This window comes from Amblyomma mixtum, chromosome 9, assembly GCF_055824585.1.
Source record: "Amblyomma mixtum isolate Tamu chromosome 9, ASM5582458v1, whole genome shotgun sequence".
NCBI lineage: Eukaryota > Metazoa > Arthropoda > Arachnida > Ixodida > Ixodidae > Amblyomma > Amblyomma mixtum.
The window spans coordinates 118204048-118227627 of NC_143020.1; the positions used below are offsets into that span (position 1 = coordinate 118204048).

The 23580-nt window shown below is 43.2% G+C and overlaps 1 protein-coding gene across 1 annotated transcript in view; it reads right to left on the reverse strand.

The window, feature by feature from the left end:
- Window positions 1-23580, reverse strand: part of LOC149330931 (RNA polymerase II-associated protein 1) — a 39309-nt gene that overhangs the window by 3459 nt on the left and 12270 nt on the right. Inside the window, exons 11-26 of the mRNA XM_089561647.1 lie at window positions 21203-21337; window positions 20149-20218; window positions 19155-19261; window positions 17561-17616; window positions 15457-15558; window positions 14319-14544; window positions 13249-13391; window positions 12039-12264; window positions 11104-11259; window positions 10498-10628; window positions 9327-9509; window positions 9012-9107; window positions 5740-5870; window positions 4728-4869; window positions 3523-3688; window positions 1256-1340 (exon numbers count right to left, since the gene is read on the reverse strand). Of these exons, the coding sequence (XP_089417773.1) occupies window positions 1256-1340; window positions 3523-3688; window positions 4728-4869; window positions 5740-5870; window positions 9012-9107; window positions 9327-9509; window positions 10498-10628; window positions 11104-11259; window positions 12039-12264; window positions 13249-13391; window positions 14319-14544; window positions 15457-15558; window positions 17561-17616; window positions 19155-19261; window positions 20149-20218; window positions 21203-21337 (2155 nt within the window). The remainder of the gene's footprint in view (window positions 1-1255; window positions 1341-3522; window positions 3689-4727; window positions 4870-5739; window positions 5871-9011; window positions 9108-9326; window positions 9510-10497; window positions 10629-11103; window positions 11260-12038; window positions 12265-13248; window positions 13392-14318; window positions 14545-15456; window positions 15559-17560; window positions 17617-19154; window positions 19262-20148; window positions 20219-21202; window positions 21338-23580) is intronic.

Consider the following 23580-nt stretch of genomic DNA (forward strand, 5'->3'; position numbering starts at 1 on the left):
TGAACTTCAAGGAACCAGAAGCAGGGTAGCCGACCAGAACATTGTTCTGGTTGGCAACCCTGCGTTTGAGGAAAGGGAAGAGGGCATATGAAAGGCAAACAGGAAAGAGAGGTGATTTAAAGATGCCTTTCAGCCTTTACACAAAGGGGTGGCTGCGTAAACCACTGGTCTGCAAATGGTGCAGAAAGCAGGGGATCTTGCTGCTGGGAGGCCTGTGCAGAACCTCTACATTACCCACACAACCACTGACATCTATGGTCATTCAACATACCTGTGTCCTTACTCTGCTCGTCACTCAGCCTGAACTGAATGAGTTCTTCCTATCACTTCCCTTTCCACCAATTTCCTCCTCTCTCTCTCAACAAGCTCCAGCAATTCACCATCAGTGAGACATTTACTCTGCCTTTCATCTCCTTATAAACTTATTCCCTTCCCGACCACCTTGCAGCAACGTATTTGTCACGTATGCATCATATAAGTGAAACAAAAAGGTTAAAGGAACACTCAGGAGGTCTCCATGTGATTATTGTTCTCAGTAAAGACATTCTTTCGCTTTGTCTGGGCGCACTGATAGTCGTCTGGCAGCAAAAAGACGCATTGATTGCTGAGAAAATCATATTTAGAAGTCTCCCCGCCACTTGATTCAAATTCGTGATATTCTTGCCGAAAAGGATGGGTTGTCACCATTTTGAAGTGAATAGTGATTTAGTGTAGCCTCTGGGATCTGGAGCCAAAAATCGGTGTCGATGCACACATTTTACTCATGAAATTGGCTGGTGATGTCAACACCTGCATTCCGTTCCTGTTTTTCTTTTCTAGCATACAAACGCTTCATTTTTGGTGAATGTGGCCTCTTTGTGGTTAGTATGCGGTACCCTATCGATTGAGGCCAACTACTATTTCTTTTCGGTCTCAACTCTACTGGTTTCCAGCGCCCCTTTCTTGAAGGAGGTAAGAAACCCTTGGAACAGCCCAGCCCATCCCTCTGACAGCTGGCTCATAACCCAGCCGGCTTAGAGTGCTGCATTACTCTTAGGGACTTGCAAAAAAATGCAAAGCCGACTTAATGAAAGCGCACTATAGTTTTCTTCCAACTGACTTTCTCTTAAATATAGAAGAGACCTTAAACAGCATTATGATTAATGCTAAGCAAAAAGTTAAATTGCGTTCACACGAGATGGAATCTGATAAGTCAAGATATAATGAAGGAATCAAGCTGCTTCGAGTTCCAGATGAGTGGGTACACAGCACCTACCAGAGAGCAAGTGCTTCAGGTAAGTCTCCAGCATGAATGCATTCTCCTCGGGTGGCTCCAGAAACCGGGAGAGGGGCACCACGGACTGCACAAATGCAGGTAAAGCACGATACGCACAATGAAGAGAGAAAACGTGAATGTATCAAAACTCGCTACAGGGATGACTGAGTGAGGTCAAATTAAGTGCAAGACATGCGACATACTAGTCACATTCTCCATGTGGCAAAAAATGTGCACTTTACCTCGCTTCTCCGTCACTATAACCACCAGGAAGGTCAAGTCCATAGCAGGACAAAGGCCTTTACCTCTTGATGTCCACTAGGATACTATTAACTCGACTTTGTGCTCTGGTGCACGACATGGCTGCCCAGTCCTAGTGAATTTTCCAACCTCACTGCTCTGCCTGATTCACTCTTATGAATTACATTACCCCTTCCACTATGTCCACATGCTCACTCAAACAGACCTCCATAATGAATGTTCTACATGTCATGTGCACTGCCCACATGCACCCATCCGTCTGATTTCAGCCCGAACATCACAAGACTCACATTCTCCAAACCATGATGCTCTCTTTGTACCTCAAAAATTTCAAGGCAGAGAACAGTTTTTAACACAGGGGTTTGTTCAACATCTACATTCCTGGATCTTGGCACTACTGTACATGGTTGTCTGTATGGGTGCAAAGATTTTCTGGGCCCGTGTGGGCCTGGAAAAAGAAGATAGGATACAGTGTTCTTGAAGTCTGACTGGAAGAAAGGGAATGCCTGAGGCCGACATTCACCACCTGCTGTGGGTTTGCCCGGCGCTGAAGCCTACAAGAATTCGGCACCTGGCGGCAGCGGGTCTTTCGCCCGATAACAGTGCTTCATACACCGCTTGGACACAAGGTCCTCATCATCGTTCACTGCTCGATTTCATTAGATCAGCGAACCTTTACTCATTTATTTAGGCATCCTCATTTATCATTACATGCCGTTTTATGCCCTGAGGCAATAAACATCGCATTAAAAAAAAAAAAAAGAAAGGGAAGAAATTGTAGATGAAGAAGATAGGCTAGATAGAATACACGGGTTTCTATGGGAGCTTCTGCAAGAAGAATGCTTGCAAACTTGAGCTGAGCTCCTGAATGAAGGTTATGAAGAAAAGGAAAACACATGCATTCCTGCACTCATGATGGCGATCATGGTTTGATCTTGAGGGTTTTAATAGAGGCGGGGACTGGGAGTTGGATTTGTTATTTTCTTTATCTACTCCATGTTTTACTTAATTCGCACTGTCCAGAGGTGTACTTGTTAATGGACACAAAATGTGAAAAGGGCAGCTTTATAAAGATGTACAAACGAGGAGTGATCGGCTGATCACATGATCGCATGATCTGTTTCAGTTCTGCTAAGCATGCTCATGAACAAGTCAGACAATTAAACTACTGCTGAGACATGATTTGTTTAGGCTACTGAAACAAGATGCTTTACGACTGGTAACGAAGCCAAGCAGTTCAGCCCCACTGTGCTTTTTGTTAGTAATGTCCTACTAGAATTGAAGCATCTGTCAGAGATCTGATCTGAAAGCACGCAGCTGGAAAAATGTCGAGGGGGTGTGGTGACTGCCCCACTTGCCTCCTCCCCCCCACCTGTTCCGGGGTCCGTGTACACACAAACGAAAGATGTGATGCCCCGCTGCGGTGGCTCAGTGGTTACGGCGCTCGGCTGCTGACCCGAAAGACGTGGGTTCGATCCCGGCCGCGGCGGCCGAATTTCGATGGAGGCGAAATTCTAAAGGCCCGTGTACTGTGTGATGTCAGTACACGCTAAAGAATCCCAGGTGGTCGAAATTTCCGGAGCCCTCCACTACGGCGTCCCTCATAGCCCGAGTTGCTTTGGGACGTTAAACCCCAATAAACCAATGAACCAAACCAAAGATGTGATGCTACACAAAACGAAAATTCAGTGGACATTTTGATGTTCTAAAGTGCGCGAGGCGAAAGCCTTTCTGAGCAACTTTGGCTGCTACTGTGACTTGGATTGGCTAGTCATGACTAATTAGTCATGACCCACGACTAACTAGTCATGATTGGTTAACGACTAACTAGTCATTACTAATTAGTTGATAACTGGTTAATGACTAGTCAGTCATGACTAATTAGTTGACGACTGGTTAAAGTCATGACTTGTGACTTGTTACGACTTTCACTTCAGATGTAACGGACAGCGTCATGGCTATTAAAGGCTTTCGCCTTAAAAGAGTTCGCAAGGAAGGTTGCTTGCCTGTTCTGGCCTCAGGCGGGTCATTGCCAGGGCCTCCGGGTTCTCGGCGAAGAGCAGCTTGCGGAAGTGGGGGTCGCAGGCACCCTGCAATGGCACCAGCACCCAGCAGGCGAACACGGCGTCCCCGTAGGACTCCCCCACGTACTCTTCCAGCAGCTGAAGGTAGCTGCGCAAAACGAGACACAGCGCATGTGCATGTCGTGCAATCACTGCGACAAATAATTTGCTATGCAGCTGAATTCACAGGAGAATGCACACTGAAAATCTGGCGAGTAAGCACAAGGGAAATGAATGCACAATGAGCTAACATCCTTCCGACAAAGATTTCGCTCATTTCCTATATATGCTAGCATCTTTCTGAATGTAACCGGGAGGAAGCAGGGACGTCCTGCATTTACTACCAGCACATGTCAATAGAGCACGCTGCATAAAATATCCTGTATTTGACACAGTTTTCAGACATTTGCTTTCAGCCAGCAGAGAAACTGCAGTTAAGACCACCGCCGTGGTGGCTCAGTGGTTACGGCGCTCGGCTGCGGACCCGAAATACGCGGGTTCGATCCGGGCCGCGGCGGCCGAATTTCGATGGAGGAGAAATTCTAGAGGCCCGTGTGCTGTGCGATGTCAGTGCACGTTAAAGAACCCCAGGTGGTCCAAATTTCCGGAGCCCTCCACTACGGCGTCCCTCATAGCCTTAGTTGCTTCGGGACGCTAAACCCTAATAATAAATAAATAATAATAATAGTTAAGAGAACAGGAAAAACAAATTAATTAAAAAAAATATATATTACTTTAGTGCATTTTAGAACTTCTCGTAATACAGCAACTTAGTACTATGGCATCTGGGAAGGTTTAAGTTCGCCTGGGAATCTTCACTGTTTCGTTAACATAAAGGTGAGATAACTCCGGCTCCAATTAACAAATGAATTGTTTCATTGTGCATATAAAGAGCTTAACTGGCAAGTTGTACTTTGATTCAGATAACAGGTCCGTTTTAGCGACTTCCACGTACCCGGACTGTACAGTGTCATAGAAAAAAAAAAAAAAGACACATTCCCTCAAATCAGCCCAGTCACTTCTCAAGGCTCGTTTGCCATCAATATTCATGCACAACACACGTCACTGAAGGAACGGAAAAAAATGAGGCTTCCAGTGGCATTTTTCTCCCTTCTTCTGGGATCTTACGAACAAGTGTAGGGACTCACAAGTCCGAAAAGGACGGCATGCCAGGCCAGTCCCTAAGATCCAGGTGGCGCTGTACGCAGCAAAGCAGAGCCGTCTGCTCGAGCAGGTGGAGGAGGGACAACATGGCGCCCTGCACCTCCATGTCCAAGAACAGTTCAGGCCCTGTAGTGGGAAATCAGTGCGGCAAGTCTTAGTGCCCCAGGAATGCTCCTAGGCTGTGACATCATGCAGATTTGGCGAAAAAAAATTGCCGCTCAATTAGAAAGAAATTTTCTCAGGTGGAGCAGAATGACACTTGGACGATTCATTTGACTGACCTGTGGACACGTTAAAGTAGAACACGCTGTACAGCCAGATGTCCTGAACACTTTCCTGCCTGCACATATCCTAGAATGAAAACTACATGTGTGAAATACAAAGCAAAATAGTTCGGGACTTGTCAGCCGTGTTGGATTGAACTTTGAATGCAGGCTCTTTGGCCACAAAGACCTTCATGTTTTGACATAAGCACTCATATACTTAACTAAGTAGAATTCTACATACGCTGCTTGCACCAATAATAAAACAGCAGCACGTAAAAAGTACAAGGGAGGAGCACTGGGCTCATTTGCCATGGCAGCAATAAAGAGAAATTTGCCTTACTTTATGGTGAAAGACTCCCGCTTCTCACAGAGCAGCACAATATCATGGTTCGCAGCAAAGAGTACGTAGATGTTCCTATGATGATGATGAGAAAAATGGCAGCACTGACAGCTTTTTGCTACCATCCTCGACCAACGAAGTGAACTTATTAGAAAGATCAAATGCACTAAAATGGTACTTGATCAATTGTTCCACTTCAGATAGGAAACAATAGCGCCTGCAAATATGAACACAATTGAAGAACGACGCAGGACAAGCACTACTGTTTCCTGTCGCAAGTAGTATACACCATCTAGGCCAAGTCGAAGTTCTTCTAGATCAACTGTTCATACGCCCTTTCTCAGAAGGGCGGGAGAAAGGCTGCTTTCAGCCAGAAAACAAAGAGCTCACCAGCCAGGAACACCGAAGCGAGACGAGTGAAGTGGACCAACGGTGGGAATGCTCGCATGAAGCGGTGTCTGGCACGCAGCAGATGACCGACCCAGTGCAGGCAGCACAGGACGTCATTCCGGTCGTAGGTCCTGCAAATGCAACACATCTTGCTCTGGTTTGGTTTGGTTTATTTGGGTTTAACGTCCCAAAGCAACTCAGGCTATGAGGGACGCCGTAGTGAAGGGCTCCGGAAATTTCAACCACCTGGGGATCTTTAACGTGTACTGACATCGCACAGTACACGGGCCTCTAGAATTTCGCCTTCATCGAAATTCGGCCGCCGCGGCCGGGATCGAACCCGCGTCTTTCGGGTCAGCAGCCGAGCGCCGTAACCACTGAGCCATCGCGGCGGGGAACATCTTGCTCTAATCTATGCATTACGTAACATGTTAAATTACATGTCTTTGGAGTTATCACCAGTAATGATTGATACCCATTGATTTTTCAGCTCTCGCTATAATGAAATGCTTCGAAAGAAAGGTCGGTGACCCCAACTTCAAGCGGACCAAAAGCACGCAGGCCAAGACACTCTTTGGCCAAGTCGGATCATCATCATCAAGTTTTTGAAGTTTCTGCAATGCTCAGACGGTTCACGCTGATAACCTTCACCTGAGCATCAGTGCATCTTATCTGTTTAGCAGGTGTGTTCAGCAATTTCATTTGAGTTTCTTTTGCTCTGTTAAAATTCTTTTTATTTTTAAAATTCCGCTCCCTTCCACTGGTCCTCATTTTGGTGTGTTTTTTGTGCACTAAGCACTTCAATAGTGCAATTTTTTTCTGAGTACTACTACTAACACATGCTAACTTGCATCATCCACTAGGATTGTACCAGGTGGTAGGTACTAAATCGCCAGCTGATAATGGTACCTCTCCTCTTCAAAAAAACACAACAACAACACAGACACTGCCTTTAATGAGCCATGACAAACTAAATGCATAGGCCTAATAAATGATTTTTAGCGCAACGGGGATACAACACAGGAAAGACGACGTCTTTCTTGTGTTGTGTCCCCGTTGCGCTAAAAATCATTTATTATGTCTGAAAACCAACTAGCCCAGCAGTTAACCCTCTTAAAGTAAATGCATAAGTACTTCATTATTAGCAGATTGGAATTTACGGCTTCCACCCCTAAAGGTATGCCAAATTCCATTTTTTAAAATTTGGTTTTATTCGAAAAAAAGGACAGTATTTCTGGCAAGCATGTGATGACTAGCTGGCTATTCAATACCAATTCAATACCAGTTATAGAGGTCACAGGAGAAAATTAGAGGGAGGGGAACGCCAAAAGTTTTGTAGTGTATCCTTGCTTTCGAATGATGCGTAAGAGATTGGTAAACATCAATTACCCCATTAAATTCACCTATGCTCAGTACCTAACTTATAAGCAGGATTATTCGTTTTCGGGTTTTATATTTTTTCAAATTCGGGGGGTAAAAATCGGGCGTTATTTTTCGGCTTGATAATAGGGGAGAAATCGGGTTTTTTGTGGAAAATCTGCGAAATTCGGGTTTTATCGGGTTAAATTTGCAAACTAATAATTTATTCGATTTGCTCTAACCGGTGGGTAACAATTAGGGCTATATTTTGGGCTGCTTTCAAGAAAGTATTGCAAAATTTGGCATTTATTTGGTAATTATTTATAGCTCGCAGTGAGAGGCAATGGTCAGTTTTGAGAAAAGAAACTTTTTGTTCACGAGGACTGGTCATCGACATTCTACACGTCCTTATTAACATACATAACCATCTGCATGCGCAACATCTCGGTTTCCATCCGAGTCCTGTCTGGACTCTGCAGGTACCATAGGTGAGAGAACGTTCGCTCAACGTCACAGCTGCCATTAGCTAGGCACAACAATGACAACGCTGCATTTGCTAGCCTTAGGTAACGCACAGTTGCGTCGTTCCAATAGTCCATCACTTCAACACCTTCATTTGTGGGGCTTGCTCAAGACTCCTCGCGAAGGAGCCTACGTCGTCCATCACGGAAATAAAGAGAGGTTGGTAGTCATCAAACGACTGACTAAGCAGCCGCTTCTGGAAGGGATCGAGTACGGCTCCCAGTTTCCACAATGTCAACTGGTTTTCTTCTTTGAGACTTGAGGCACAGCAATTCCGTGGGCATAATTGTTTCAGAAATCGGGAAAAATGGGGTTTTACCCGATATTTTAGAAACACGATCGGGGTGCAAAAATCGGAAAACGAACAACCCTACTTATAAGTGATTTTGTTCTTCTGTGGAGTTTGGTTTCAGTAGTCGAAAGACGGTCTGGACATCCCAAATGAACACCGGATCATGTGAAGCATACAAAAACAGCAATATAATAGCTCTTTGCTCATTTCCTGCCATTCCAGCTTCTGGAGATAGCATATATAGAGCCGTCTGCTCAGAGTTATCACTGGCTTAGTGGCTGTAGCTGAGTTAAGTAGGTTTTTTTCACTGGATGCAAGGATGCTGACAACTTTGGGAGCAGTAACGATCAACTGGCAATGCGAAACCATGCATAAATGACATGGAAATATCGTGTTCTGGCCCCTGCAACAGTTGGTCCACTCATTCAGCACAAAGTGCACCCAGAACATGACAACCGAGTTTTTGAACCAAAACTTCCACTTGCGTGTCTGTCTCATGGCCCAACCATTTAATTTAGATGGTTCCAGTTCTTTTTTATGACTTTACGGCCTCCTTTAGCTGAAAGAATGGCTCTTAACAGCACCATTTGTATGTTAATTGCTTCTACATGAGCTGCTCATTCTTTAAAAAAAATTCCAAGATAAACTCTGTCACTCACTCACGCACGCATGCAAAATAAAAATCCGTAAGCAGAAAATAATTGGAAAAAAAAAACGAAAGCTACATTCTGAAATGAACACGCACACAAAAAATAAAGTTCACCATATTTTCAAAGAATAAAAACTGACAAGTCCAACTCCCTACTTATGGTGAAGCAGTACATCCTATAAAAATGAAAAGAAAACAGCACGAGCACCGAAGACACCTAGATGAAACCTGCCACCAGATGTGACATAATTAAGGTTCGAAAACCAGCAGTCCCCTGGCTCTGTCCACAAGCAGTTTCATCTGTTGAAAGCTGTGTCTGAAAGATTAGACCTGCAATCCCAAGGAAACAGTAAATCTTGCAGGAGGTTTCTGATACTTTCCTCACATCACCATCACGTCTCTGGTGAAGCGCGTGCACACAAAAAAAAAAAAATTAAGGCAGTGACTCGCCTCGTGTTCTCCTCCAGAGCACAGAGCTGGTGCAGAGGCAGGTAGATCCAGTCACACGGAAACAATGCCTTCTTGCTGGGGGTCAGAGATACAATGCTGCAGGAGAAATGAAGAAAAAAAGAAAAAATAGAACACTAATGCATAGCATTCTACAAACTGGGGTGAATTGTCCCAAAAAACCTTGTCCCCAAAATACAAGGAACACAACTGATCACAAAATGGCAGAGAACAAGTTGCATCGTACAAGATACCCTCCAGTATAAAAAGGCACCGTTTTCAAAACAGCAGAATAAATCCTGTGTGAAGGAAACTTACCTTCCACTCGGCTGCCTGAATATTGGCGTGAACGTCTTCAAGTAAACATGCTTAATACTGGAAAGTGTTGTGCCGTCCAATTTCGCAAGAGCAGTGAGAGTCAGTGAAGATCCTGTGATGCTCTCCATTTGAGCCATGGGAGTGACATCTGTCGACAAACCTCTTGACTGCCTTGACTGAGTGCTGGAACCAGAGCCGCAGGAAAAAATAGAGTGATTTTGATAAAATAGATCAAATATCCATTTATCTAACTACCAGCATTGCCATAACTATAAGAGTGACAATACCACTACTTTCAGTTTTTATGTGCCCATAGGAATCTTCAAGATAATGTATATTTCTGTCGCGCTTCATCACTGCTGCCACTGCACATAAAATCCATGTCTAAATAAAATATTGCACAGCTTGAAACAATGTCCAAGTGGTTTGGTTTAGGTTTGGTTTATGGGGTTTAACGTCCCAAAGCGACTCAGGCTATGAGAGACGCCGTAGTGGAGGGCTCCGGAAATTTCGACCACCTGGGGTTCTTTAGGGTGCACTGACATCGCACAGCACACGGGCCTCTAGAATTTCTCCTCCAAAGAAATCCTAGCCGCCGCGGCCGGGATTGAACCCGCGTCTTTCGGGTCAGCAGCCGACCACCGTAACCACTGGGCCACCGCGGCGGCCAATGTCCAAGTGGCTATAATGCTATAAATGTTAGCCTTAAAATGTGGAAATGGGAAATTAAAGTTGCAAAGTTAAAAGCTGCTAGAACACAACTGGAGCTCAGTGAGATCAGGGTCAATAATCCACTGTTCTAATCATTTGATGCAAAAGTTTACTGAATATCTGACTTGCATAGCTTTGCTTCGTATAGAACATGTGTAATCACATCACAAATTAGCAGTGGTTTTTGTTTCCTTTACAATACTGCTAGCCTGAAGGTAGGGGCCATGGCAGGGTGGGAAATACATCAGTAGACATCGAGATAGCCTTAGTCGCTTTTGGACGTTAAACCCCACAAAACCAAACCAAACCGAGATAGTACACAGTTCACAACAGCAACAACCAAAAAAACTACTAATTTTTGGCTGACTCCCTTCCTTCCAAATACGAAACAAAAAACAAAATGAGCAAATTAAAATTACCATTATTATTATAATTATAAACGCCCTGTGAGAGTGCTTACCATGCAAAGTCGGGTGCGAAAACAATGCCCTCGAGAAGCTTTTGATATTCCTGTCGAAAGCCCGGCACACATGTGGCAACAAGGGCGAGTGACATTTCGTGGTAGAGTGCAATGTCATCCTCGCTGAAGGCCTAAAAAGAAAGCGGAGTTGATAGCACACCACTGCACATCCTTATGGAAGCAACTTGTCATGTGCATATCAGCACTTTATAGTCCCGCATCAGTTGGACAGTTAATGACAGCACTTAAAGACACAGCTTCACCTTTAAAAATTAGCACAAAAAACTTTTCTGATGCCACATGCCACAACTGAAGTGGCACCTATCAGTGAAAACGTTATTAATAGGAAATGAATGGATAGCTTGGTGATCATTTCCAATTACCACTGAGGTACCATGCTAGCTAGTTTTGAGCTGCTCTGTGGCAAATGAAAATTAGCACAGTACCGTTGCTACTAACCAGCACTACAGAATACATTACTTTATACCTTATTATGAAATAACATCGTGGGACCATTTGACAGTGCATTGCATGAAGGGCCATTTAACGACTACCCGTCTGCGAATGCTTTTTCTCAAAATTAGGCACAGCCAAAATCCGACCTGCCTTGGGAGAAGCGAGAAGTGCCAGCTCAAAGAGCAGGCTAAACTCTGGACGGCACAACCACCTGCGACTGCTGCCGCGGGTCCAACGCTTGGCCTGACTGCACAGCTGGTCGAGGTACGTCTTCACTCCGGCATTACAGACCAGGGCAGTCTGAACCTGTAAAGAAATAAAGAAAAAAAAGTTTTTAGGCATGTAAATTTCCTGAATAAAGATGCGCCATTAGCGAGCCATATATATTCACTTTCTCCTACCACTTAATCGTTCATAAGTTAACTTTGTTTTGTTTTCAAAGATCTGCCAGCACCCATGTTGCTGACGGTAGGTGTGAGCATGAAATGCAAAAGACAGACTGTAGTGAGCACAGACATCGAGCCAACCGTTGGATTCCTACTGTTTGTTCACTGGCCCAGGAAAAAAAGCCGGTGAACAAAGAACAAACCAGTTGGTACCAAGACTCCAAGTGGCATGAATCGCTGTCTCTATGTTCTTCCCCGAGCGCATCAACCAGCTTAATGCCACCTCGGATCATGGAGGGAAACCTAGCAATGATAACCTTCCCATTTCATGGTGCTGTTGAATTATGTTTCAGCTGTGTTATATCTCACATCGCTCCACAGCTGTGCAACTAAATGGATCAATTCAGCAGACAAAGATAGGCAAATAAGGGGCTTGTTATGACCCACCCATGAATGAAGCCAACAGTCACTGAAACCAAGTAACGCTTAAGCTTTCGTTGTAAGCACTCTTGCAACACACCAGTAGCAAGCTTTCGTGGCATGATTTAAACAGACCAAGGCATTGAGAGTTTGAATGTCACTCAAAGTTCGCCTTGATTTCATTAATACTCCTTCTCACAACCTACAGAGCGCCACTTCCATGCATTCTGTGCCTGAATAAACCAGAAAGCAAGCTTTCAGAGAACGCATGAGTTTCACCTTGAAGAGTTCCTCATTGACAGTGTTGTTCTGGATGTCTACGTTGGTTGCTGACTTCGCAGTCGCCATGCGAACAAGTCTAGCCATGGCGGCCAGGAGCTCAAAACAGCCCACGTCCCAACCCGTGCACGGGACAGGCTCCTCAGAGGCGATACACAGCAGGCACTTGCTGGAGTTGGAGTCCAATTCGCTTCCCTCACCTTCAGCAAGAAGCGATGAGCAGGCCCTGGAAAACGGCACGCAAAGCAAAGTGCCCTGATGAATGTTTTTAAACTCTCTCCCAACCTTCAACGCTAGGCTAATGTCATGTTGAAACTAACAGTAGAATCTGAAAAATGACAAACTACTCCGAAGCTGCTAACCAGCAATCGTGCAAGTATGACACTACAGTCATGAACAAATAAAGAAAGAAAAACACCCTGGAAACAGTAAGGCTCATTACTGGGCTAGTCGGTCGACATTTAATGAAAACATAATGGCATGAATTTTTTTTGAAACATGCAAGCAGAAAAGAAAAGGGCAACACTAGTGCTGCTACCAACAGTCCAGTACTGCACCTTTCCATTCTTGCATGTGATAGCACAGAAGCATCGTATCTGTTGGACAAATCTGTGCTTTATGCTATCATTAGACAATTAAGAGACACCATCATCATCATTTTAGAAGACGAGGGGCGTGCCAGTGCAAAATGAAGTAAAATACAGCTAGCTTCTTTTCTAACAGCGCTCAAAGAAAGAGAAATAAAAAGAGAGAAGAAAGAAGGGACTGCCGCTGTGCACATGGACACACATGTACATAAAAAAAAGCCCATGATCAGTAGACTGAAGTGCAAAATATACTACACCAGTGCTTACAGTCTTTTGCAACCGAGTTGTCTTTATATTTCTTGGTGCAGTCGGTTTATGAAGAGAAATGAAATAACATTACGACGGACAAAGAGATGCATTATTATTTTTGAAACTTATGCTGAGTTTAACAATATGATTGAGTTCGGTAGGCTGGCCCATGATCTAAGAAAAAAAGCTAAGAAACAGTGCTCCAGACATAAGACACAGAAAATGACGGACGACTGTACTGACTACGGTAACTATTCTATACGACTATGCTGAGCTTCAAATCCCATCCAAAAAACATGGCTTGTTATAACTGTCGATCACCGATACAAACAAGGACAAGCAGGTACAGGCAATATGAGAAAGATCACACACACCTCAGTTGCGATGTAAGTTGAATGAAAAGTGGTGATTTGAGAACCAGCAGCATGGCATTCACCACAGCAGCGTCAGGCGGGGTGCCGAGAGCAGTGAGAGAGCACAGACAGTGCAACATGGCTGCCACTGTGTGTACTCCTGTCTGATCAAGAGAAAGAAAAAAAACGAAGGAAGGAAGAAAGAAAGAGAAAGAAGGTTGAGCAGGCATTCCTGCTATAAACACAATGCAAATGCGGATGCTAGCTTAATGATCCTGTTGCACTCTATTCATCTCCTTTTTCGACCATACGCCTGTGAATGCCTCACTTCTATTCTTGTTCAGAAAATCCAGCCAGAGAATACGTTAAACAGTCCTTCAGTAAAAAAAAAAATGAAAGACAACATCCTAGACTGATGACAGACAGGACTTAGTAATGGAAAGACAGAATACAGGAAAGTACACATAATGCTTCAGCGTTCATTTGGGAGAGTCAAAAGGCAGCATCTAAAGACAGTTAGCTTAACCTATCTGCTACAATGCGGCATCGTATGCAAGAATGATCTCACAATGGTTCTGGCCAAGTTCAGCAATACAAATGAAGCAGTTTTGAATAGAAACAGAAGCGTTGTGTTGTGTTGGGTTTTATGGCACATGAAGCTATTAGGCACATGTAATGCTATCGCCAATCCTTGCAGGAAAATCAGAAAATAGCTCCTGGCGACAGCACCACAGAAACTGCAAACAGTACTCACTAAAGTCAATCCTCAAAGCCGCATTCAAACATGTGACAAGAGACACATATGAGACACAAAATTTCCAAGCACCCTTGAAGTTATTGTTGATGTTCCAAGATAAGGTAAAAACAAGCCAACAATGTGATTTTTTTTTTCTCACGAAAGCCCCTGAATGGCTGTTCTAAAAAAAATGCTAGATTTCCCTCCACCTTCAAATTACAACTAAAAAAATAAAAAAAAGATGCTTCCATTAGAGATGTAAGATAAAGAGTTCACCCCCACTTATTCTGCCAGGTAACAAGCTGTTGAAGCGATTCACACTTCGCATCGGCACAATGCATCACTGAAAACCAACCTGAACGGACTGCAGGTCGGTCGCCCTGGCAAGCAGGGTCAGCCAGCGAGTGCAGACAAAGTTAAGCGAAGCGCTCAGGCCGACCAGGGTCGACTTCGTGACATCCGCGGGCAGCGCAGACAGGCAGTGCAGCAGGTGGCCACCGTACTCGAGGTCAAAGGGCACTCCGTCCAAGTCCAGGGTTGAGAACAGCTGCAGTCTTCTCGCCACCACGGAGTACAGGTCACTGGGTTGGCACAAGTGCACGAACGATTGTCGAGAGGCAGGGCTGCACTCGTTGAGGCTGAGGCTATTGCAAGCTACAGGTGGGATTAGACTTGTGGATTCTGCTGGCAACTGCCCCATCTTAAACGTTAAATAAGGCCCACAAATCAGGCACATACCTGACACCAGGCTGATTACAATGCTATACTCACAATCACTCATTACAGTCAATAGACAACTCCTGTTGCTGCAATCTGGAGTCCAGATCCGAGAGTACTAGAGGAACTTTAAAAGAAAACGTGAAGCCTCTTTTCTACATCATCGTTACCCCTCTCCTCCCAACATCACCACCATCATCACCAGCCAGATCATGCCCACTACAGGACGGATCCCTCTCCCAAAGCTCTCCAATTATCCAGGTCTCGCACTAACAGTGGCTGTCTTATCGAAACACAGTTACTAGTCTCATCTCTCCATGTGACTTTAGGCTACTCTCAGCTGTGTCTGCCATCCCCGGGATTCTCTCTCTGTGCAATTGCACAGTTGTCTTCAAAAAAACAAAAACAAGAACAGGATTGTTCACCCTAGAGCATGCTTTTCATGAACTGGTCCACAAACAGCAATGGCACAGATAGTTATTGGTTGTGTGTGCTGATTTATTCATTTATTTATTCACCCACTAACTTATTTATTCACTTATTTCACAGAGCTACGACCTGCTCTCGGCCAAAGCTGCAATAACACGTGACAAATAAAATGCGAATTACACAAGCAAGTTGTAAGCATCGCGATTACCAACTACTTTGGAAAAAAAAAAGCTGCAGAAGTAAGATGCCTTTCAATGACATCATCAAGTTTCAAGGCATCAAATATTCCACAAAACAAATTAATATACAGGAAGAAGACAGTAAAACAACACTTGGCAAGAACTCACAAACAAAGGTCTGCACCTAAGCCGTACGCAAGGAAGATGCGCCATGTTCGGAGCGCCTCCAGGGCCAAATTCAGGCAATCAGTGGTAGGCAGCTGACTGGCACTGAAAGGGCAGGCAGACACCTTAATGTTTATGAAACAGTGAAGAAAATATACATGTACTGGTATATAACAGGAGTAATGCACGAACTATAACTGTAGGCATGCAAGCTTTGCTGGTAGGAGGTGAGGGGGGAGAGGGGGGGGGGGCATACAAGTGTCATCAGATGCGTTGCAAAAAAAGAAAAAGAAGAAAGAAAAAACTGCTGCATTCTCCTTTGCTGCTCAATTTTCTAAATTATGGAGTTCCTACTAGTCAGGCAGCCAGTTCAGAATGTTCTTCGATATGACTTGACAACACAACAGTTTGAGCTCAACTGTAAGGGTTACATCAATTTTGTTAAAATTGTTCTCTGCAATGCGCGAGATTGCATTATAAACGCTTCATAGTTAAAGGGATGAGGTGCTGAATTACTTACAATAGACAGCATTATCCACATTGCTTAGAAATCTCGTCATCTAGGTACTAAAAGAAACTACTCCATTTACATGCATATAACGCAATGAGACCTCATGAAAATGGCAAAAAAAGAAAAAGAAATGATTATACGCAATCTCAACCTGTTCAAGACAACTACAACTGAGGGCTCAGAAAAATTTTAGACAGCTCTGAAAAACACAGAGACGGCACTAAAAATACAGAAGCAATGGATACGTAAATATTATTTGAGAGAATACGCTTGAGAAATGCACCTGATAACATCGAACGCAGCAAAGCCTCCAATGCTTTCGCTCTTTTTTCCATTCCCTTTGCATTCAATTGCATTCCCTGCTTTCCAGGTTCATAGCCACCCTCCCATTTAACCATATGTGATATGGGGAACCCCCAACGTAAAGTTAGCTTCTCTTATGAGCTCACCAGTCCAGTGGTGAAGCTTGCTGTAGTTCTCTTAAAGGTGCACTGAAGAGGAATCTGAACTCGTCTTTTTGCCACGGGAATTAGATCTACATGTTCCCAGCATTCTTAGGAACTTCGACTTATTGCCCTGCGTGGCCGATTTCCCTAATTAAATCGAATTAACGTCCGGCTCCAACCTTTATTTTTTTAATTCTTCTCGTACGGTGGGCGGAGTCGACCAACGCGTGGAGTGCCTTGCAGCCAGCTCTGTGGAGGCTTTGCTTTCTATTTATTTTGTTTTTTAGGTTTCCGTGAATAAATTGTTTCATTCGAAGATAATATAGCCGCAAAATAAGCCCGCAGAAATAAAAATACGCGCGGACTATTTGCTTCTACGGATTACTACTTATCACTCCGCCGATGGCAGAGCGGCAAGCCGGCACGGGACTGGCTGAAAGGCACTCCACACGTTGGTCGACTCTGCCCACCGTACTGGGAGAGTTAAAAAAAAAAAAAGGCGGGAGCCGGACGTTAATCTGATTTTATTAGGGAAATCGGCCACACAGGGCAATAAGTCGAAGTTTCTAAGAATGCTCGGAACGTGTAGATCCGAGTTCCCGCGGCAAAAAGACGAGTTCAGATTCCTCTTCAGTGCACCTTTAACACGTTCACTATGTTGTGGGTCACTGGTAGGTCACTTCATTTACTTCATAGTCTCTAGCCCGAAACACTGGGTCACAAGATGAAGCAATGGTTCAGATTTTATTCTGAGGTCTAAGAAGGAGGGGGTTGCAATTAGATCTGTTGTTCTACAACTTCACTGTGTCACCCAGTATTCATGGCCGCCCAGCATGAATAAATGCCGTGACCCACCAGTGACGTTAATGAGCAGCAAAAAAAAAAAAGTTACATTCATACCTTGGTTCCAAATACAATGTGAGATGCATTATGAAAGCGACCAGCTAAGGAAAAAAAAAGCGTGTTATGTTTGAGTAAACACAGTAATCAGTAAACTTCTTGGTTGTGAGCAAGTGAAGGATAGAATATGGATAACACCAATGAGAGAAAAAAAAGGCTTTTAGCTCAGTCGCTATAAATAAATCACAGAAGTAAAATAAAGAATACCACTGAGTGGCAAGTGGTCTGTCTAAAAGATTATAAAACCTACCTGGGCTCTAAGGCCAGATATGCCGCTAAGGATTGCCCGAGAGGGTATCTCTTCATCTGAAAAAGCAGCATTGGGTTGACAGCAATTGTCAAAATGAAATAAAAAATCTTGCAAACGTGAAGATAGCAAGCCAGGCTACTTCATTCTTTCAAGGTCTCAACAAAAATGCATCAAAAAGTGTCCTGGCAAAAGGAAAGGCTAAAAATTGCACTGGTGTAGTAAGCAAAGAACACAATTCAGAAAGTCATCTAAAGCTGGCCAAATGCATGCTTTATAGCTAGCCATAAACCCATAAAGCCAGGGCAGAATGTTCAGTTTCAGGATAATATTCAGGATGCCAAAGACGTTCCTCGTTATTTAATTTGGTACAACGGTTAAAAATGCTGAAGGTGGCACATGACAGAAAGAGCCCTCCCATCTGGCAGCCTGTGAGTCATCATCTAAAGTAGTACTGCCTCTGGTCCAATTCCATTTGTGTACCTAGATCAAAAACATTTCCCAACGCCAAAATTTCCCCGTGAAAAGCAGTGGTAATCCAATTCGTAAGAGCACAGTTTGCAGAATAGGTGTCGAACTTCCAAAATATAACATTTGGGCCATGAGTCAACAGATGAAACTCGGTAGCTATGTTTTATTGTTGATCTGACCAGAAAAAGAAAGACAAGGTGACAGGAAGCTGTGTGCTTCAATTTCGACAAAAGTTATCGGAAGTATCAGAGCAAAATGAAATATCACAGGAAGAAATGAAAGCCTTTTTGCATATCACTGCTCAAGGTGAGAACCTTGGAGGGCAAAGCAATACCTAGATGCAGAAAACACCAAGCACGTGAACTCAAAAGCATACACACATAAATACCAAGATTTGTATTGCGACGAGGCTGTCAAGACATTATTTTTTTTTACTATATGCACTTTAGGTCCTTAAATGCTTGTCAACCACCACTAACCATACAACACACAACATTTTGTCCTTCACTCCAGACATCATGCTCAAATAAAATTTTGCTTGCTTTTTGCCCTTGCTACGTGTCCGTCGAACACACACAGAGTGCAAATGTTGTGCATGACACAACATGCCATAGCATGTGTATGTTGTGGCATCCCATTACCGAAGTTAGCAGGAGGCATTTGTATTCAGCGAATGATGTTGGTTCTTCCTCAACCAAACAGCATGCCCATGGTTGCTGGCTACGCTAAATAAGACAGCAAAAATAGTCAAAGCATATCAAGGGAGACTTGAGAAACAGCACTCGCATATATGTACTTCAACACAGCTGTTCTTTTTAAAAAGCTCTGCATTGTAGCATTGTAGAAATAAACGTGGTCACAATGCTACAAACACACAATTTAAGTGCTTAGCAGTGAATTCTTGACTATGCTTCGAATTGTGTAGTGGACTGGCACCATAACATTACAATATGATTTCATGTATGTATTTGTTTGTTCCAGCCCCCCCCTCCCCCCCCCCCCCCCCCCCACACACACACATATAACGTAATAGTACCCTCTTTCAAAGGGCTTTAAAAAAAGTAACTCTAAGCGAAAGAATTATATAAAAAAAATAGATGCACGAAAAGGTGAGAACAACACTTACCAGCCCCTCAGCCAGCTCTTTCCCGGCAGCGGCGATTGTTCGGACTAACTCTAGGGCTGGCCACATAGGGTTGCCATACGCTTCTGCCATTTTGCCCTTGACAACAGCTGGAAAAGAAGAAACAGTCCTTTACTGCAAACAGTCTCTTACGTTGGAGATCGATGCACTAAAAAAGCCATCACCCCCAGAGAGCTACGATTTCAAATAACCTATAGTGTTTGATGCACAAGCAATGAGCCAATGCAGCATGGTAGGATGTACCATTATTACACTGGCACATAAATTAAAAAAATAAAGGAAAAGCTCGAATGGCAATTTCATAGGCCAGTGATAAGTTCCACCTCTGTTTTCACGTCTGCGGAACAAGGCTTCTAAGTAAATTTTATATTAATACATCATCAAACTCTGTACAGGCCTCTAGCAAATGGGCAGGGAACAAATGAGGCTAAAAGGTTTCTTCACACAACTACTGTATTTACTAGCATAATGAATGTGCTTGCGTAATAAATGCACTCCTTACTTTTCCCGTCAAAAGAGTGCACTTTTTCTGTACATTTTACCTCGTGAAATGAATGCATCCCCCAAATTTTCAGATTTTGCATTCACTGTGCGAGTAAATATGGCATATATGTACTATACCACAACCGTTAAGCTTACAGCAGCACAATTCATGGTAAAGGGGGACTGAAAATTGAAAACTGGTTTTTGAGAAAAGGACACCTGAACTGCCCCATAAGGGAAAGGATAAAGGAGGTGGTGAAAGAAGAAAGGAAGAAAGAGGTGCTCTGGAATAATCTTTGCATTTCACCTCCAACAAAACACTGCTGACACAGCTGGGCTGTAGTTTACCTGCTCTTCCCAACAAACAAAGACAAACCATTTCGAAATAAAACTTTTTCAAAGATAAGCATAGGTAGCCATGCAAAATATAACATTCAAGACTCGTTTGAAATATTCTTTTCCATGCAGATACCATAGAGTCAGCAATACTTGCCAGGAGAACTCCAATGGGTGGGCAGGAACTCCTCGAAAATGAGAGTCATCAAGTGTGGATGATAAAGCACCTGTAAGAGGACAACATTTTGAACTTCCACTAATGGACTTTCCATAACATTTTCATTTCGACATACACAGCAAATGACCACAGCAGCTTCACAGTAAAACACACAAGTTGGGGCCAAGGCATTCTGCCTGAACTGATTAGTGAAAGTTTGGCACAATATCGCGATTATTAACATTGCACACGACCATAAACTGCATTGTATTTATATGTGGTAAGACCATTTTCTGGGCATTTTTTCCATGCAGGTTAAGTGCAACAAGGTATGCACACCAAATGTTGATGAGCAGCTTCCCACAAACTGTTTTAGTTAGCACTCAACAGGCGACATGGATAGGTATGCAACTGTAGCGCATTAATGACTCACCATTTAGTGTATTCCACTGAGTCTGTGCATTTGAAAGTGCCTTTTAAATGCACAGTCAAAATTCACTTCTATTAACCAGAAATGCAACACAATCAACATGCCTATACTGCAAGCCCAGAACACAGCTATCAGCAATAATTACGCACCGTCTCAGGGTAAGACCTATTTTAAGGCGAAAGCCTTTTAAGTGCTCATGCTCGTGGCTATGACTGTCTGTCTGTCCGTTACATGTGCAGTAAAAGTCGTAACTAGTAATTACTAGTTGCAAGTCATGACTAACTAGTCATTAATCACTCATGACTAGTTAGTCATGACTTGTCAGTCATTTACCAGTCATGACTCTTCAGTCATTGATCAGTCACGACTAGTTAGTCATTAACCAATCATGACTAGTTAGTCATGGGTCATGACTAGCCAATCCAAGTCGCCCCATAGCCACCTCCTGCGTGCCTTCTCGCTGGTGTCAAGGCTTTCGCCTCGCGTACTTTAGATCGTCAAAGTGCCCCCTGAATTTTTTGCCCACTTGCTCTACCCAAAGAAATTCATACCCTGTAAACCTTCAACTAGACTCATCTGGCCCGGTGAGATGCTAGGCTAAATCCAATAATCCCTGATAATCACCTTTGTTGCAGCTTCTACTGAGTGCCGCGCCATTCTGGCTATTACAAGCAACGCAGACGCCACACCCGCGGCCCCTGGTCGAAATGCCTTCAGAACGTAATGCAGCCGAGGCAGTAGGTCCATCCGTAGTAGCGCCTGTCCAGAAAGAAAAAGCGACCACCAGTCTTAGCGATTGCACACCCATGCAAAATGTACAGGTAGAAGGGAATTTAAGGTGGGAAGCGAGGATGAAGGGTTTGAATGCCTGCACCGATTTTGATGAAATTTTCAGGGATGATGTATCCTTATGCCCCTAGGACAAAACCAAAATTTCAATACTTTATCTTGGGTTAAAAAGTCATTGGCAATACAATAAGCAGTCGATGTGTCAGTTTAGGAAAACTATCGTTTTAAAAATGCTCAAACTTTGGTCACTTTTTTTGGCCCAGATGGGCCCAGGAAAGTGCTTCCTACAGGACAGGAGGAAGAGAGTGTCATTTTAAGATTTTTTCTGAAAATGATGCCACTTAAATGCAAGGCCGTTTTTTTTTCTGTCAGAGCTAATTAAAAATTCAGCTGTCCTTGCCACACAAGCCTACCAAATAAGCATGATAAGTGGATTACCTTGTTTTTCACAAAAATTTTGATCCAAAGCACATTCAAAGTGAACTTCAGCTATGCAGTATGAAAACAAGTTTTCCTATACATGCAGTTTGGCCCAAAACTGTGAACTGAAAAAAATAAGGATTGAACAGCTGTAATTTTATTTTACTGGCCTCTTTTCTAAATTAAAAGCGAATGTTGCCTAGGTGGAGCTCTATTTGGAGCTCACCAGTGGTAATTTCCTGCAGTTATTTTGCCTTATTTTTCACTATTAAAGATTGAAAACTCAATAAGTCATGCTTGGAAACTGGTGGTTATAGGCCGACCAGTAAAGATAGGTGGCATAAACTGCAACAGAATCAATGCCTTATGAAGAATAAAAGCTAGAACTTACCTTAAATGGCCACGTGATACGTTTCCGCTAACCACAGACTCACGTTACGTTTTGCCTGCCAATTACAGCTCGCAAGGCTAGGATTATACCATTTTTGCTTGCGTATTTAAGGGCGGATGAGGGGATCGAAGGAAACTTTTTTATTTTTCAACTTAGAGTGATCAAATTTGGCAGACTGGCTTAAACAGCATCAAACAATCAGATACAAAGTTTCAAAATGACAGCTCCAGTAGGTTACCTTTTATCATTGTTTATATGTTGTCCCCATGTTGCTTGCTTGTGGAAAGCCTAGCATGACAAAAAGACAGGCTAAAGTTCTGTAAATGCTTTTAATATTTACTAATAAGTGTGGTGTAAATCGAGACTCTCTTAATTTTTTAAAAAATTTCTCTGCTCTTCTTTTTAAAGGACACAATATGCACCTTCTTTTATGTCTAGAACGTATCATGCTCTAATTACCGTGTAATAAAAACATGTGAGCCTAACTGTCTCGGCACAGACCACATTTCAGTGAACACAGCAAAACAAACGGGGTAAAAATCCATGCACCCATTGCTGTGCTACGCTTTCCACGAGCAAGGCATTAAGCTCAAAACAAACTTATGAGAAACCAAGCCTGAAAGTTCCAAGCTAGCACACACTGTCTATGTGTAGATGCCGACAAATATATTTATTTGGAGTGCTTAAAGTTCATTTTTGGGTGAAATATTTCAGTAAAACATAGAAACAGTGTTGGAGATGCCAAAAAGTGTACTTTTCAAAAATCGACTTTTTTTGCGATCTGATCCCCACATTCCCCCTAATTAGTTTCTGCTGCAGTCTCAACAAAATGCCTCATCCAGCCAGGAAGGAGAAAAACAAGCTACACGTTCAAAACGACAGTTTCGGGCCCCGCTCATGCGCATCACTTTCACAGGAAAAAAAATTCCATCTTCTACATTTCTACTGCGCAAATCATAAGCAAAGCTTGGACCATACGCTCCGTATTAGGTTATGGTTTCAATCAAAATGACATTTTCTGCCTTGCATCCCCCCTTAAGCATGCAATACCCAAAGGTGGTGCTCTACAGACTCTGAGTAGTAAGTTTAACGAAACCGAAGCACTCTGTGTAAATGAACCCTAGCGATAAAGCTAAAAAAGCTTCTTTGCAACTTGCACAAGCTAATATATGGTTTAATTACGCAAAGATGCAAATCCGGTTGACAAAGTGCATCTAGATTATCCCGTTCTATTAGTATACATGCAAATAAAGGTGCAAACTGGTTTGATAACACTGTTTAAAGTAAGAGTTTCGGCACCTCTTCTTTGACTGTCAAGTGTTTAGAGACAGCACTTCATACATTTTGAGCAAAAAATTCAAAACAGCAGAAGTGCTTTGTGAGACAACAGTTTGACTCACAC